The sequence below is a fragment of the Hemiscyllium ocellatum genome, chromosome 31 (genome assembly GCF_020745735.1).
Source record: "Hemiscyllium ocellatum isolate sHemOce1 chromosome 31, sHemOce1.pat.X.cur, whole genome shotgun sequence".
NCBI lineage: Eukaryota > Metazoa > Chordata > Chondrichthyes > Orectolobiformes > Hemiscylliidae > Hemiscyllium > Hemiscyllium ocellatum.
Genome location: NC_083431.1, coordinates 19,339,795 through 19,357,878, shown reverse-complemented (window position 1 = coordinate 19,357,878; position 18,084 = coordinate 19,339,795). Strand labels below are relative to the sequence as shown.

Sequence of the window (18,084 nt, the reverse complement as noted above, 5' to 3'; positions counted from 1 at the left end):
AATGCCATTAATGTTTCCCTTGACTAACGAAAGCAACTGGGACAGTCAAGCTCTTATAAGTCAGAAAATTGATAGAAATAATGGCTTACACTCAACTGATTGATCACTTGCACCAACACAACTGTGTAATTTGGAACTTCTAATCCAGTCATCTATTCAGAGCAGTGAAATATCTGTCTGCAGCATGTCAGCTATTTATTAATACGTGTGACATTGATCTGGTTTTAACTAATGCCCATTCCAAAATAAAGCTAGTGTAAAAAGCAGTAAAGGTTGAATGTGTGTAGGAATCCTTGAGACTTATGAAATATATCTAAGAAAACCTGCCTCCAGTGTTAAGTGCATTTTTTATATATTGGAACCAAGTTACAGTTTTGTTTCAATGTTCCTTCACGCAGAAAATGTGGAGCATTCCTTTTAAGTTACGAGGGGTTAAACTAGGTGCTTTCAGTTTCACAGGCTCTTTCCCTTAAAGAAGCCATCAAAGATGGATAGAATTATGGTACACATACAGGATAAAAAGCTACATTTCACCACTGACCCAACAGCAGGGGCCCCGGTTTCAAACTTTCTCAATAAAAGTGCACAGCACTCAACTCAGGCAGGATATGAGACAAGCCGCCCACTTGCCTCAGAAGAGGAAGATGGGGGATAACGTGAGTACAATTATGACCATTATTCCCAGTGAGTGGAAGACATACACCAACATGTCCACCAAGACCTGCTGTGGAGTGCACCTCAGTTCCCCACAGATCAGGAGACCAATGAATAGCTAAACTATGTAACTAGACATTACAAACTGTTTGTTGTACAAAAGAGTAATTTTTTTTCACAAGAGCATTTCTGAAAGGTTAGTTATCACAGCATTGAGATCATAAAAGAACTAGCGGAAGAAATTGATTACTTTAACTCTTCAAAATTAAATGAAAAATTGCTAAAACTTTATGAAATTGTCAAAGTACTTAAAATACAAATATAAATGTTTATAGATGAATCAGGAAGACAGAGTTCACAAGCAGTAATTAATTGAAAAGGATTCTTACAGTTCGTTTAAAAACACTGGATAACGGTTGAAATGCTGGGAATAGGTTAGCATGTTAATTTTCACTGAAAGCATCACACAGTACCTTTTGCTCTAGTAGGGCTCTACGTAATGAGACTCTCTGCTCCAATTCCTTGCGTTCACGCTCATGCTGCGCCTCAGTCTGCATTTTTATCTTACTCTGGTATGCATTAAGCAGCTCAAGCTCCTGCTGCAACTGCATTTTTAAAACCTGGCATTCAGCCTCCTGAGCTTCATCTAGACGTAACTGTAAAAAGTGAAAATAGAATAAATAATGAATATTTGGAATTAAGATGGACTGATTGCTCAGACCTGCTAATAGTGGTCTGAAGAGACATATGCCCTGAAGTGTTAAATCTTTCTATATTACTGTACTTCAGTTTTGGTTTAATACATATTTGGCTTTAATTCTGTTTAAAAAAAGACTTCTGCATCATCCTGTAGACCTGAAAGCTTTCTAACATCAAAATATTGGCTCAGATTTTACTGTAGTAATATTAGTCACATTGTACCTACAGGTGCCTGCCCACATAAATCTCTATTGCTGATTCAGCACTTAAAAGACTGTGAACTTTGGGTATTTCCCATTACTTTTGTAGTAAAAACAACTGCAAATGTTTGGGATGTAATAAATGCTGATTACTTTTGAACTATCTTCCTTGTCCTGAAAATTTAATTCCTAGAAGTATAGAGTCTTAATTCTATGGAAGAAAAATAATTTAAAAAATATTTCGTTTCTCTCCCTGAATCTTACTTAGAATTCCCAATTTTTATTCAATTTCTTGGTCACAGTCAGTGTAATTTGTATTTCCTGTGTATTTTTAAAATTCTGGTTTAGGCTCTTCATAGTTTAATTGGGTAAAGATCTTTGCTTTGCTTGCTATTGAAAGATGCCATACATTGTCTACAGAGTTCTGCATTGAAACAGATTCTTTATATGACTGGAAATCTGCCGACAGGCCCATAAGAAGTCTGTGCAACAGCAATGTGAAGCAAATAGCAAAAAGTCTGATCTTTGCTGCTAAGAGACTCCTTGCCAACATGTGGAGAACATCTCAGTGACCTACTATTACTTTATGCAAGTGATGCAACAATCTGACTTTTGTATTCTCCATTTCTACTGCATAAACGACTTTTTTTTTTACTATTTTAAACCAATAGAAGCTTCACAAATTGAAGTAAGCCTCAAAGTACTTTTTACTGCAAACATGAACTGACAGAAATATCAGTTGTAGTAAATTCGACTTACAAATTCAATTTTAGATGTTAACAGACTGACAGATAAATACAACTCCCATTAAAACATATTTTGAATGGTTAATGTAAATTAGAAACAGTTAAAATAATTCTATCACAAATTACACAAATAAGCAGATTTGTGTAAACTCAAATAATAGAACTGGGAACCACCAGTCCAAATACGAAACTTTCATGTATGATCCATTAAGAAAGATAGTTACTCTCTCAGAAAAGGTCACATGTACAGTCCATTAACAGTGCCATCTGCTGGTTATGAGCTACACTGAAAGTCCATAAAGATCATTGAAAAAAGTAAAATGCAAGTTTATGTTTCCATAAATGGCATTGCCTTTCTAAAGTGAAAGTCAAATAAATTGTATAATTTCAAAATCTGCAATACTATTTCAACTGCTAGATACTCAATGCCTTCAATCAGCTACAGACCATTTTTTTTAAAGATTAGATTACCTACAGTATGGAAACAAGCTCTTTGCTGCAAATGTGTTGCTGGTCAAAGCACAGCAGGCCAGGCAGCATCATCTGCAGACCTCATTTTTTAAACAAGCTCTTTGGCCCAACAAGTCCATACCAACTCTCCGAAGACTAACCACCCAGACCCATTCCCCTACCATACATTTACCCCTGACTAATGCATCTAGCACTATGGGCAATTTAGCATGGCCAGTTCACCTGACCTGTACATCTCTGGATTGTGGGAGGAAACCCACGCAGACATGGGGAGAAGTCCATTTTTGAATGCTTCGACAAAGTCCCTAACAAATGTTTGGAAACGAGTTGGAAACCCTCAGCATATTCTTTTAAAAGACAAACCCTGATAACGCTGCTTACAATAAAACCTCTACCCTTAGATTGATCAATTCAGTTTATTTTCATATGAATCAGGGGTTTACAGTACTCACTGTCACTTATATAGATAGCTTATATTTCCAAGAGAATTTTTTTCTTCCCTCATTTGATGAAAAACATTCAAGTAGAAATATAATAGACAAAGGAATGTACTACCTTTCATGTCTATGATTCCCTATTTCTAATCTTGGTAACATAAAAGTGAAAAGGCCATTCCCCAAAGAGGCAGCAAAAAAAAGTTAACTTGAATATTGAGTGGCCACTTCAAAGGATAAAACAGAATGTGCATCAGTGAATGACATGAGCAGCTTAGAGGAGCAGAATCAGTTCTGTACAACTTACAGTATGTAACTCCACATTATTCTTATTTTCTTTCTTTCACAGGGCAAAGACATCACTGGATAGATTATCATTTATTACTTATTCATAAGTGACTTTAAGATGATGATGGTGAGCTACCTTCTTGAAATATAGCGGTGGATTAGTTGTAGGTACTCCCATAGTTAGGGAGTTCTAGGATATTGGCCCAGCAACAGTAAAGGTAGAACTGATGTGGGGCTTGGAGGGTAACTCAGGTGGTGGGTTCCCATGCATCTGTTGTCCTTGTTCTTCCAGTGGCAGAGGTCATGGACTGCACATGAATACACATTGATTTTTCAGTCTATGTGCAGATTACGATCTTCCATGATTATCACTGCGACAAGCTCCTATTACTTCTTTCTTTTTACTGTTTGTAGACCTATACATCAATCCCACAAGTGTCCTTCAGCTTTCATTTCTCATCTCTACCTAAACTGCTTCTATATCCCAGTTCCAAAATCTAGATAATCTCTCCCTGTTAATATAACCTTTAACAGAAAGTCCCCCTCCACATCTTGACTTCATATACCTTTCAATATTCAGTCACAACTAATATAATGCAATAGCTTTGACTCTAATGAAAAAAACCTGCAGATGCTGGAATCAAACTTGACAAGCAGGAGGGTGGACGAACATAAGCCAGGCTGCATCAGGAGGTGAGAAAAACAACATTTTGGGTATAACCCTTCTTCAGTACTGAAGAGTTTTACCTGAAACATTGACGTCTCCAACTCTTATTGCCGCCTGGCTTGCTGTGTTCTTCTAGCCTCCTGCTTGTCGACTTTGTCTCTATAATGGCCATCAGACACACTTAATTATTGCTATTTGTGTTATTAGTTCATGCGTTTTATTTCAAATGCAACATGAATTTAGATGGAACCTTTTGTTTTGACCTTTTATTAATTTGGTAATCTCAATTCCTTCTATTGATTTACTCAGATTTGAAATCTGTAGTCTTTTCTGTCACTGTCAACCATTTTCCATATTAATAGATATCTCTCTTGCCTTGTCTTTACACTGGTTGATCATATCTTCCCAAATTGGATCTCTTTTTGGAAAGTGCTGTCGAGGCTTGCAATGCAAGCTCACACATTTGGTTACTGTTGATGGCAAAGTTACTTCAAATATATCTAAAATTCACAATTTATTTCAGATTTATATATTTTCTCAAGGTATTCTTCTATCTTAATCCTAGGTTTCAGTCCTGGAGCAGAGAATTAAATAGAGAATTGTCCATCTCCACTTTCTTCACCGCAACATGTGGATCATCATAGGACATTAGAGAACATAGGAATTCATAGCACTATACAACAAATAAAAACAAATGTTTTGCATAAGTACATGAGAGTCAATTCTGCATGTTGTGCCACTAACATCAAGGAGGCAAGTGACCATTTAATTTTAATTTGGTTGGAAAGAAATACGGGGGTATCAGAGAATATGATGATCACTTGGTTCTTTGGGATTGGTCTACCATTCTTGGTATCTGCTCTGAATTCCAGATTTCCATTTAGGGATACAAACTGTCCAGGACACTGGGAGTTCCCGGTTCTTCTTTGAAAGATGCACCATGAAACCTTCTGCATCCATTTGTTGCCTTGGTTTAAAATCACATCCAAAGACAGAGGAGATATTAAACTGACATAAAAATCATTTTTTTTCCCTGTTATTAGCACCAAGACTGTCTGTTTAAAATCTTGTCATTGTGATGCTTTTTTAAAAAAAGAATCATTCATGGAATGTGGGCATCGGCCAGCATTTAATGCCCATTCTCAGTTGCCTTGAGAAACAACTGAAAACTGAAACCAATATGCCCATTGTAAAAGATGAGAGACTTAACAAAAAAGCCAGGTCTTTTTCAGTATATAATTTCAGTTACATCACACTGTAAACTTTTGTTATAAATTCTGTGTCCTACGATCTTAAATTCCGCAACCACCTGATGAAGCAGCAGAGCTCTGAAAGCTAGTGCTTCCAAATAAGCTTGTTGGACTATAACCTGGCGCTGTGATTTTTAAACTTTATCCCATGTCCTTACCCCAACCTTCACACACCAGTTCTTGTCATCACACATGGGCTGCTACCACAACCAACCCATTCTCAGCTACTCCATTAGCAGGTATTGATTCTTCCAGGCTAACTTTTACATATTTCTTTGTCTGCTCAGCTGTTGTTCTCTCTCTGTCTGGGCTCCATCTCCACTTATATTTACTCTTTCCTCTCCTACCGCACTACTACTTCAGTATATATACACATTCTTTCCTCGTTACAAATTAGTTCTCAAGGAGGGTCAGTGGACTCAAAGCATTAACTCTGCTTTCTCTCCACAAATGCTGCCAGTCTTGCCGAGTTTTTCCAGCAATTCTGCTTTCCTGAACTTAGAACATCTCTCCCTATTGTGCTAATATTAATCAACAGAGCTACTCTTCCAACTTGTCCTATCCTTCCTAAATGTCACATGGTTTTGATACTTAGATCGCAAACCATTCTTCCACTCGAAAATAAACACTCATAAATCCAATGTAAGGAGCTAATCACCCAACTGAACAAAATTAGATCTGTTAAAGTTTAATTTTATACTTACTGCCTGAGTTGACAGCATTTCGTTTATGCTGTGATCATACTGTTCAGCAAGTATGGCCAGTTTTCGTGTCTGTTCATCCTTCAATCGTTTCAGCACAGCTTTATGTTCACTTTTGGGTGTAGTTTCTAACAGATGGTTGCGAAGTGCCTTATACTGCCTTGTCTGAATCTTGCAAGTGTCCTGGAATTGTTTTTTGATTTGCAGCTCTTTTGACTAGAGAATACAGAAAACTTGTTTCAAACACCTTTTATCGAGATCAACAATTCTAAGTTTCGACAGAACAGAAAGACATTTTCAAGACTGGATTTAAAAAGTTTCTGTAATAGAAAAGCAAGGAAAATGACTGGATAACATACTTGTAAAAATATATACTATATTTATACCATACAGTTTAATTTTCAATATTTATTTTAAAATGAACTGTCCATCACAATTAAAATACAGAACTTGTTTTTCATTCAAATAAATTAATTGTTCTCCTGGTCTGTTACTTTTCAAACAAACTGACAGTGATTGTGAAAATCAAAGGAAGAAGTACAGCCAATACAAATATTTCCCATTACAAGTCAAGAAAAATTATAAGACATTTGGCATTTCTCTGTCCCAAACTGACCAAACAGGTTTGCTCCTTTCTTTCATCAGAAATCTAGCGAGCTGATGCCAGTAACACAAACAGTGAGTGACCTAGTGAGAATAGCTTTAACCAACAAATTCTCCTGGAAGCTAACTCGCAGGAATTAAACCTAATATAGTGGTTTTTATTCAAGTGTAGATAATTTTGAAGAAATATTTAAAGGGAAAAGATGCTATTTGCATTGGCACAACTTTACTAACCAAGAGTTGAGGAATACTTTATTTAAGATAAAACATCTAAGAGGAATATTTATAACTATCAACTTTAAAATTTGAAGAAATAATGAAGGGCTACAAGTTATGAAATTTTAACTTCATTTTCTATGATGCAATGCTTTGACATTTAAATTCTAAGTAAGTTTGCACAGTCAGGAGTGAGACACAGCTCAAATGAGTATGTAGCTTGGGAACATGAATTTAGGAATTTGGTGCGGAGGGGAAGAACTGCTTCTTGCTTGATTTTTGGCTCACATTTTGCAAGATATTTTTAAACAGGAAAAACTGAAGTCCAGGATTGGGAGCTTAGCACACAAAGTGACATCACAGGAAAACTGCAAATTTAATGGTTGGTAATAGCGAATAACTTAACTATTATAGTTTATTAGAGAAAGTGAGGACTGTAGATGCTGGAGATCAGAGTCGAAAAGTGTGGTGCTGGAAAAGCACAATCAGGCAGCATCTGAGAAGGAGAAATCTGAAAAAAATCCTGAAGAAGAGCTCATGCTCAAAACATCGACACTCCTGCTCCTCAGGTGATGCCTGCCCAGCTGTGCTTTTCCAGCACCACGCTTTTTGACTATTTTAGTTTTGTTTCAGATTAAAGGTAAACGGGAGAAATATTACGTTACAAACTCAAAGACCAATAGGAATTTTTAAAAAAGCAAATTAAGAGTTAAGTAAACAAAATAGAGATGCAGGGTCAATTCTACCCGAATGATGTGGGAGCTGGTGGACCTTGTATGTCATAGTAATCACATCTGTAGCAAGCATCAGTCACTTGAGGAACTCTGGCTTCAGAGTTGATGAGCTGGAGTGCAAGGTTTGAACACTGACACAAAGAGGGGAGGAATTATCTGGATTGTTTCAGGAGGCAGTCACAGCCCTTAGATTAACTAACTTGGATTCGGTGAGTGATTAGGGATAGGAGGCTATGACTATGAGTGAGGCATTTAGAGGGAATCAGGAGGTAATGCTGAAGGAGACTCAGACCTCAAGTCCAATAGGTTTGAGATTCTTGCTCCCTGTGTGGATGAGATCAGGGAGCTGTAGAAAGGATGAGAAAACTGATCACAGCACTATGGTACAGGGAGCCATTCAAGAGGGTGGACAAAACAAAAATGTAGTTGTAATCCGGGACAGCAGAGTCAGGGGTACAGACACTGTTCAACGTGGCCAGAACAAAGAGTCCCAAAGACCATATTGCCTGCCTGGTGCCCTGGTTCAAGATATCTCATTTGGTCTGCAGAAGACCGAGGAGTCAAAGGGAAAAGATTGAATTGTTATGGTCTATGTATGTATGAACAATACAGGTAGACAGAGGAAAGAAGCTCTGCTGAGGGAATGTGAACAGCTAGCAGCTAAATTAGAAAACAAAACCAAAAAGATAATAATCCCTGGATTACTACCTGATTCACAAGCTAATTGCTATAGGGTAAACAAGAATAGAGAGGAAAACGCATGGCACAAAGATTGGTACGGGAGAAATGTGTTCAAATTCATGGGACATTGGCACCAGTATAAGGGAAACAGGGAGTTGTTTCAATGGGGTGGGCTCCAGCTGAAATCACGCTGGGACTCAAGTCTGACTGAATCACCTAGTTGGGGCTGCAGACAGGGCTTTAAATTAAAATGGTGTGTAGGAGAGTGGTTTACAGTTGCATAGGAAGTGATGGAAACATTTAATGAGAAGGGGGCCTCAGGAGAGGTTAACATTTCCAGAACACTCTAATAGAACAGAATCAGGAATCTACCTTCAAGTACAGCAATACAAAGAAACAATTATTAGGTGGGCAGGTGGTCAACGCAGGACTGAGGGCGTTTTACTAAAATTCATTCAGTATACAAAACAAGGTCAGTGTGACGCAGTCTGAAATTATGGGTAGGATGTTGTGAGCATCACAGGGTCTTGGCTGTAAGGGAATCAGGGCTGGAAACTAAATTTACAAAACTAAATTTCCTGATGAAGGGCTTATGCCCAAAACATCAATTCTCCTGCTCCTCGGATGCTGCCTCACCTGCTGTGCTTTTCCAGCACCACACTTTCGGAATGTATTACAATTGAGTAAAGGTAACTGCAAAGTCATAAGGAAGGAGCTGGCCAGAGTTAATTGAAGGAGGACCCTAGCAGGAGAGTGGAACAGCAATGGCAGGAGTTTCCTGGGGGTAATTTGGGAGGTGCAGCAGAAATTCACCGTCAAGGAAGAAACAACATACTAAAAGGGCGAATGAAGTAACCATGGCTGACAAGGGAAGTAGAGAGCAAAACAAAAACCATACAATGTTGAGAAGATGAGTGAGAAGCTACAAGATTGGAAAGCCTTTTTTTATCAAACAGAGGGTGAAGATGAAATACGAGGGAAAGCTAGCTAGTCGTATAAAAAAAGATTTGAGCGAGTTTCTGTTTAAAAGAGACAGAAGTGTTGTATAGTGTCGCCACTCTCTGGTGCCGCCTTAATACAGAACAACAAACCAAAACATAAAAGATAAAGAATATATAAAATATAACAGAAACATGGCTTGTGTAACAATCCTAAGTAAGGAAGGAGAGAGGCAGAAGGCAGGAAATTATAGGCTGGTTAGCCTGACCTCAATCATTGGTAACAGCTTAGAATCCACTAAGGATGAGATTGCACAATTTTTGGAAGTACATGTAAAATACAGCCAACTCAGCATGGCTTTAAATGAAGGTCATGCCTGACAAATGTGTTAGAATATTTTGAGAAGATAATAAGCAAGTTAGACAAAGGAGAACCAGTGAACATGATCCATTTGAATTTCCACTAGGTCTCACAAGATGGCATACAGCAAGCCACTAAATAAAATAAAATCCCATGGTGTCATGGACAAGGTACTGGCATGGTTAGAAGATTGGCTGACTGTCAGAAGGCTGCAAGTGTGGATAAAGGAGCCTTTTGCAGGACGGCACCTGTTGACTAGTTGAGCTCCACAGAGGGCAGAGTTGGGACTACAATTATTTACAATATAACAACTTGGTTGAAGGAACTGAGGGCATTGTTGCTCAGTTTGAAGACAAAAATACATGGGGGGATAGGTAGTGTTGAGGAGGCAGAGAGGGGCAGAACATCTTGGGCAGGCTAAGAGGTTGGGCAAAGAAGTGATAGATGAAATTCAATGTGGAAAAGTGAGGTTGTGCACTTTGATTGGAAGAGCACAGGCGCAGACTATTTTCTATATCGGGAAAGGCTTTGGAAACCAAAGCATAGAGTGTAAGGAATCCTAGTTCAGGATTCTCTTAAGGTTAACATGGAGGCTCAGTTGGCAATTAGGAAGGCAAATGCAACGCTAGCATTTATTTTGTGAGGGCTAGAATACAAGAGCAGGGATGTACTGTTGAGGCTGTAAGGCTCTGGTCAGACCAAATTTGGAACTTTGCCACCATATCTAAGGATGGATATTTGGAAGTGGTTTACAAGAATGAGGCTGGGGTTAAAGAGTTGGTTGTGTGAGGATTCTAAACTTGGTGGGAGTAGAGAAAGATTGGAGAGGATGGGGGTGGAATCTTCTTGAAAGTTACAGAAAATTGAATGGTTTGGATAGAGGTGACATGGAGAATATGTTTCCACTAGTAAGAGTGACTAAGTCCTGCGCCACAGCTTCAGAGTGAAGGGATGACCTTTCAGAACTAGGATTAGGAAGAATTTCTTGAGCCAGATTGGTGGTGAATCTGTGGAAGTCGGTGCCACAGAGAGCTGTGGAGTCCAATGTATTTAAGACAGAGATAGATAGACTCTCAATTAGGAAGGGGATTGGAAAGGTTATATGGAGAAGGCAAGAGAATAGGGTTGTGAAACATATCAGCCATGAGCAAATGGCAGAGCATAATCAATGTTCCAAATGGCCTAATTCTACCTCCAATGCCATATGTTCTTTACACCTCAATGCTTCAAACAATAAGGAGCAGGGGATGGTGTGACATGAGCATGATAATGCTTTAACTGTTAACATAGTCACCGTAATCCTATAACTGGATCTCAGGAATTCCCTATTTTGTTGATAAACTAACCGTTACAGAATTAATTTTATTCACTCATGGGACGTGAGCATTACTGGCTGGCCAGCATTTTATTCCCCATTCTTAGTTGCCCTTGAGCTGCCTTCCTGGACCTATGTGGTCTATGTGTTCTTGTCTGACTCACAATGCAATCAGGGAGGGCATTCCTGGATTTTGACCCAGCAACAGTGAAAGAATAGCAATATATTTCCAAGTCAGGATGGTGAGTGGCTTGAAGAGAACTTGCAGGTGGTAGTGTTCCCATGAAGATGCTGCCCTTGACCTTCTAGAATGCAAGTGGTTATCAGTTTGGAAGATGATCTCTAAGGAATTTCTGCAGTGCATCTTGTAGATTGTAACACACTGCTGCCACTGAACATCAGTACTGAAGGAAGTGGATAATTGCGGATGTACGTGAATCAAGAGGGCTGCTTTGTCCTGAATGGTTTCAAGCATCTTGAATGTTGTTGTTGAAGCTACAGCCATCCAGTCAAGTGGGGAGTATTCCATCACACTCCTGATTTGTGCCTTGTAGATTGTGGACAGGCTTTGGGGAGTCAGGTGAGTTACTCACCGCAGTTATTTCTAAATTCTGACCTCCTCGTGTAGCCACTGTGTTTATGTGGTGAGTCCAGGTGAGTATCTGGTCAATGGTAACCTCATGGATGTTGATAGTGGGGATTCAGTGATGGTAACAACATTAAATGTCAAGGGGCAGTGGTTAGATTGTCTCTTATTGTACATGGTCATTGCCTGGTGTTTGTGTAGTGTAAATGCTACTTGCCATGTGTAAGCCCAAAATTACATATTATCCTGATGTAGCTGTATTTGAACATGGACTGCTTCAGTTTAGAGGAGTCATGAATGGCGCTGAACGTTATACAATCAGTGAACATATCCACTTCTGACTGGGAGGTTGGAGAGGACTGGGTCATTGATGAAGCAACTGAAGATGGTAGGGCCTCGGACACTACTCTGACGAACTCCTACAGAGCTCAGATCTGATCCATTGTTTGTGGAGTTGCTTAGCTCTGCCTATCACTTGCTGCTTATGCTGTTTGGATGCAAGTAGTAGCTTTGCGAAGTTGCCACCTCATTTTGAGGTATGCCTGTTACTGTTCCTGGCATGCCCTCCTGCACTTTCCATTGAACCAGGGTTGATCCCCTGGCTTGATGGTAATACTTGAGTAGGGGATATGCCAGGCTATGAGGCATTCTATGCATATCCTTTGAAACAAATAAAAAAAGAACAATACTAGAAAACAAATGAGGCTTAGACAAATATAACTGAAGAAATGATAAGAACATAAACTGATTAATTTTTTAGTTATGTAAGCTGATACAAAATGCATTCTGGTTGACTAGAATCTATAAAACTCTAGATTAGGCATCATTGTACCATGGCAAGACAAATTCTCATCTCCATCACTCCATAACAAAGAAAACTTACAATTTTGGCTGTGCCTTCAAGGAGGAGTTTGAGTGAAGGAAGAGAGTTGTTCATTGACCCAGTTTTGCACACCACCACACAACAGTTCAAGTGTAATAACTACTGTAATCTAATGCAAGTCCCTCTCTTAGATGCATAGCAGCAGGGCACATGCAGTGGAGGGAGAGAGAGGGAGACACGTACACAGACAGACACATAAACATAAAAGAGAAACAAGTCTATTTTAATTTTTTTCTTAACTTCAAACAGCCATCAGTACCTTTAGACTTTTGGGTTGTTGCCGGACTTCCATTCCATGTTTTCGCCGCAGCTCTCGCTCTCTCCGTTTATTGTACTCCAATTGATTGGTGAGCTCAGTTTGGTGCTGCAGTCTAATTAGCTCACTCCGCATTTTCTGAATAGTATTGAGGTGGCGGAATTCTAGTTCTTGCATGGACTCATGATGGCGCAGCAACATAGCATGCTCCAGATCCTTTTGTGTTTGCTTCTTGTTTAGTTCCTAAAACAAAGAGTATCTACTGTAAAATATGAGGGCATCATATAAATGTCTGGTGTTCAATTCGGTGAGACATACAGCATGAAACCCAACATCATGCATTTCTTTTTCTTACAGAAGGTAGCTGCTCATCTTGAAGATACGTACCTGTTTTTTCCCCAATATTGCCTTTATCCATAGACAGCAACAGTACAAGCTTAGTATTACTTCAGGTCAATTTCTTTACTTTTATTTAAAGAAGTATACTGTTATCAATATGTATCGATAGTCAACATATCAAAATTGTACTTGATTAAACACAACGATTACATTGAAATACTATGCTACACAGTCATACTCTCTAATCATTTGAGAATATGCATTAAACAACATACCTCCCGTACCAAATCCTGTTCAAGATTATGGCGTGAAAGTAACATTCTCCGTTTGAAACGTCGACATTCCAGTTCTAGGTACTGGCGCTGGCGCCGCAGTAAATTAGCTTCTTCTTCAGCCTGGAAGTGCTGGAAGTTTTCCTTTTGTTTTGATAGCCATTCTTGTTTCTCCTTCTTTGGAGTGCTCTGATTTTCATTCAACTCCTGTCAAAAGTAAACAGAAAAACCATTACATATACATTCTATGGCAACTAAACCTATTAAAATCATTATCTACCATTCTTTATTCTCAATTTTTTCCTTGTAACTATGGTAATACTGCTAGTTAGAAATTGCAATCAGATTCATAGTCTTTATTGGTATAGTCAGTACACAACATTCAGGTTTCTGCACTCAGTGATGTCAATGATCAGTATATTTTCAATGCTAAATAGTTATGCTATCATACAAGATTTAAATTATGAATTGCCCATAAAATGTATACCCTGATTTTGGGAAAAGTCTTAAAAGTGGGCAGCTGTGCTGATACATTTGCTTGACTTTTTGAGCTATGAGGAAATATTAAAAAGAATGTTAACACAAGAGCTGGGACAATAAGTGGTTATGCCACTGAGATAGTGGGAATCTTTAGTCTGTGTTTAAATTCAAGATAAGAAAACAAAGTACAGAATTAAAATACAAGTTCCTCAGGATGTTATTTGCAACAATAAAAAGAAAAAAGGGTAAATTATAAATTTTAGAATGATGGTAGAAACATTGTTGACACAGACACTGAATAGAAAGGGGTCAAGTTAGGGGTCATTTAAAAGTGACCTAATCAATTAGGATGATCACTTCCAGTCTTACAGCTTGAACAAGGAGAAATATGGGGGATAATTTAAGCATGAGAATAGATGCAGTTGTTAAGTGCTTGCTAGAATACTCTGGGAAGTTGTAGAGGAGCTTTCAACAATCATGAATTATATTCTGAAATATTTTTCCAGAAATTTGTCATGACCTTTTTAGACTTTCAAAGGTATTAACATTAACTGGGAATGCATTTAAAAATAAGATTAGCATATATGCATTGGATAATCTTGAGCCATTTTTCTTTTCAATTTGGACTGAAATTTATTTGAACTTTTGAGATAAGCATCTACAATTTAATTAACTTTTAAAAATTTAATGTCAATTTCTGGGAGTCTGAACCAACATAATTAGTATAAGCAGAAGTTAATTGCTGACAGTATAAATTATCTATTCAGAATACAATGATTGCTAAGGTGGCAATATGGCTATAATGATTGCTGTATGGTTTGCACTGTATTTTAGAAAACCTGAAGACTTCTGGCAGTCCAGAGAACTATTTTCTTGGCTTACATCCTTTCCAGCCTCTTTACAGCTGGAATAGCAGATCAGTTCTGGTAGCTTGGGGTACTCTACATAAATCAAGCTGGTGTATAGTTAGTTATATTTACATAACATATATAAATATAAATTATGTAAATTTAAATAAATGATTTGGAGATGGGTGCTGAGCGCAAAATTTCTAAATTTGCAGATTATACTAAAGCAGAATGGTGAATTGAGAGAATGATGGTGAGCGGTTGGCCAAATGGTCAGACATCTGGCAAAAGAATTCAATGTGGACAAATGTGAGGTAATGCATTTTTATAAAAGAAATACAGAAATAATACAGGCTCATTTGTACAACGTACAGGAGTAGAGGGGCATTGGCGTTCATGTGCATAATTCTCAGAAGGTGGTCAGGCAAGTTGAAACAATGATTAAGGCGGCTTATGGGATTCTTGGGTTTAACTAGAGACACAGAGCATGAAAGCAAAGAATCGATGCTACACCTCTACAAATCATTGGCCACATTTGGAGTAGTGGGTTCAGATCTGGACACCTTATTTAAGGAAGATGTTAAAGCACTGGAGAGTGTTCAAAGGAAATTTACAAGAATGATACCAGGAATGAAGGATTTTAGAGACAATGAAACATTAAAGAGAATGAACTTACTCTCCTTGTAGCAAGGAAGATTAAGAGGTGGCCTTATTGAGGTGTTCAAAGTTATGAACAATTTTGACAGAGTAAAGTTATTAGGTAAGCAACACATCGAAAGTCACAGGTGAGGTGCCGAAAACTGGAGGTTGGCTAATGTGGTGCCACTGTTTAAGAAGGGTGGTAAGGACAAGCCAGTGAGCCTAACGTCGGTGGTGGGCAAGTTGTTGGAGGGAATCCTGAGGGACAGGATGTACATGCATTTGGAAAGGCAAGGATTAATTAGGGATAGTCAACTTGGTTTTGTGCATGGGAAACCATGTCTCATGAACTTGATTGAGTTTTTTTGAGAAAGTAACAAAGAGGATTGATGAGGGCAGAGCAGTAGATGTGATCTATATGGACTTCAGTAAGGCTTTCGACAAGGTTCCCTATGGGAGACTGATTAGCAAGGTTCGATCTCACGGAGAACTAGCCATTTGGATACAGAACTGGCTCAAAGGTAGAAGACAGAGAGTGGTGCTGGAGGGTTGTTTTTCAGACTGGAGGCCTGTGACCAGTGGAGTGCCACAAGGATTGCTGCTGGGTCCTCTACTTTTTTGTCATTTACATAAATGAGTTGGATGCGAGCATAAGAGGTACAGTTAGTAAGTTTGCAGATGACACCAAAATTAGAGGTGTACTGGACAGCAAAGAGGGTTACCTCAGATTACAACAGGATCTTGACAAGATGGGCTAATGGGCTGAGAAGTGGCAGATGGAGTTTAATTCAGATAAACGCGAGATGCTGCATTTTGGGAAAGCAAATCTTAGCAGGACTCATACACTTTATGGTAAGGTCCTAGGGAGTGTTGCTGAACAAAGAGACCTTGGAGTGCAGGTTCATAGTTCCTTGAAAGTGGAGTCGCAGGTAGATAGGAGAGTGAAAGCGGCATTTGGTATACTTTCCTTTATTGGTCAGGGTACTGAGTACAGGAGTTGGGAGGTCATGTTGTGGCTGTACCGGATATTGGTTAAGCCACTGTTGGAATATTCCGTGCAATTCTGGTCTCCTTCCTATCGGAAAGATGTTGTGAAACTTATGAAACAAGGATGTTGCCAGTGTTGGAGGATTTGAGCAATAGGGAATGGTTGAATAGGCTGGGGCAGTTTTCCATGGAGCATCAGAGGCTAACGGGTGACCTTATAGAGGCTTACAAAATTATGAAGGGCATGGATAGGGTAAATAGGCAAAGCCTTTTCCCTGGGGTCGGGGTGTCCAGAACTAGAGGGCATTGGTTTAGGGTGAGAGGGGAAAGATATAAGAGAGACGTAAGGGGCAACTATTTCACGCAGAGGGTGGTATGTGTATGGAATGAGCTGCCACAGGATGTGGTGGAGGCTGGTACAATTGCAACATTTAAGAGGCATTTGGATGGGTACTTGAATAGGAAGGGCTTGGAGGGATATGGGCCGGGTGCTGGCAGGTGGGACTAGATTGGGTTGGGATATCTAGTCGGCATGGGCTGGTTGGACCGAAGGGTCGGTTTCCATGCTGTACATCTCTATGACACTAGGGTGGGGTGGGAGGAGGAAATCTCAATTTCAGAGTTTGTCAGCAAGAGAGATAGTAGTGAGATGAGAATAAACTTCATTAGGATTTGGAAAGCACTGCCTGGGCGATTGGTGAAGGTGGGTTCAATCGAAGATTTCAAAGGAGAGCTGAATGTATATTTGAAAGTATATTAGAGGGCTATGGAGATAGGGCTACAGATTAGGACTAGCTGGGATGCTTTCTTTGAAGCCAGTACAGACACAATGGGTCGAATGCCCTCCATTTGCATTGTGAATTTTTACGATTCTGTGTGTACCAAAAGGAAAAAAAAAAGGAAAATAAATAAGGCACATGGACAGCTCATACACAAAGAAGAAATAAAACCAAGTATTTTTACTTCATTTAAAAAAAATCTTTGTACTGCACACTAACGTGAAAGGAGTACCACCAGTTCTCGATTTTCATAAGTCAGTCTTTTGAATTGTAATAATGGAAAATTCACTGGGATACACATGTTGCAAAACAGTGCTGTTAATGTTACTAGGCCGATAGTTTAGAGACACATCATACAAATGACCTGATCCACAAAGTTTTCGCAGAATCACAGAACAGTTTCAACACAAGAGGCAGCCATCCAACTTTGTGTTTGTGCTGACTTTCTGAAGATTATTCATTAATATAAATGGTATATAGGCATCTTTTTACCTCTTTTAGTTGTTCCTTACGTAGCTTGTATTCTCTCTTCTGGGATTCAAGAAAGCTATTTAATTCCTTCTTCTGCTGTGCCTGTATGTGCTGCTGAAATTTCTTTTCTTCAGTAGAAACTGCTTTGGTCTTAAAATGACAAAAACAAATTTTGAGACAAAAGAATAGATTCCTTTTTAGAATCACTGTTTCTAAAGAAAACTAGACTTTAGTCGCGCTCTAGCAGCATGGACGTGAATCGTATATTAACTGCTCAGCAATCAAAGGAACTTTGGCAATGTCAATAATAGAAGAATGTTTCATAAAACCAATCTACACTATTGCTCCACCCTCAAGTGATAAAAATCCTCACTGAAACCTCCAGTAATTAAAATCTGAGCTGTTTTCCTGGAATCACAAAGATCAGTCCCTCAAAGGTCGAAAATGTTTGCAAAAGGAACACTAATGTAAGCATTGCTACAAACTTGCCTTTTTTGCTTTCATGAAATGTGTGTGGGGAAGGTGGTGGTGAGCCCCATGAACTACTGACATCATTCTGCAGGTACTGCCACCTGATTAGATTAGA

At 38.9% G+C, this 18,084-nt stretch overlaps 1 protein-coding gene across 4 annotated transcripts in view; it reads right to left on the bottom strand.

Annotated features, from left to right (window-relative positions):
- The window catches only part of taok1a (TAO kinase 1a), a 168,011-nt gene that overhangs the window by 8,193 nt on the left and 141,734 nt on the right, over positions 1–18,084 (bottom strand). For all 4 annotated transcript variants that reach the window (XM_060848312.1, XM_060848314.1, XM_060848313.1 and 1 more), the window contains 5 exons: positions 17,520–17,648; positions 13,298–13,501; positions 12,687–12,926; positions 6,114–6,326; positions 1,128–1,310 (listed from right to left, as the gene is read on the bottom strand). In XM_060848312.1, the coding sequence (XP_060704295.1) occupies positions 1,128–1,310; positions 6,114–6,326; positions 12,687–12,926; positions 13,298–13,501; positions 17,520–17,648 (969 nt within the window). The remainder of the gene's footprint in view (positions 1–1,127; positions 1,311–6,113; positions 6,327–12,686; positions 12,927–13,297; positions 13,502–17,519; positions 17,649–18,084) is intronic.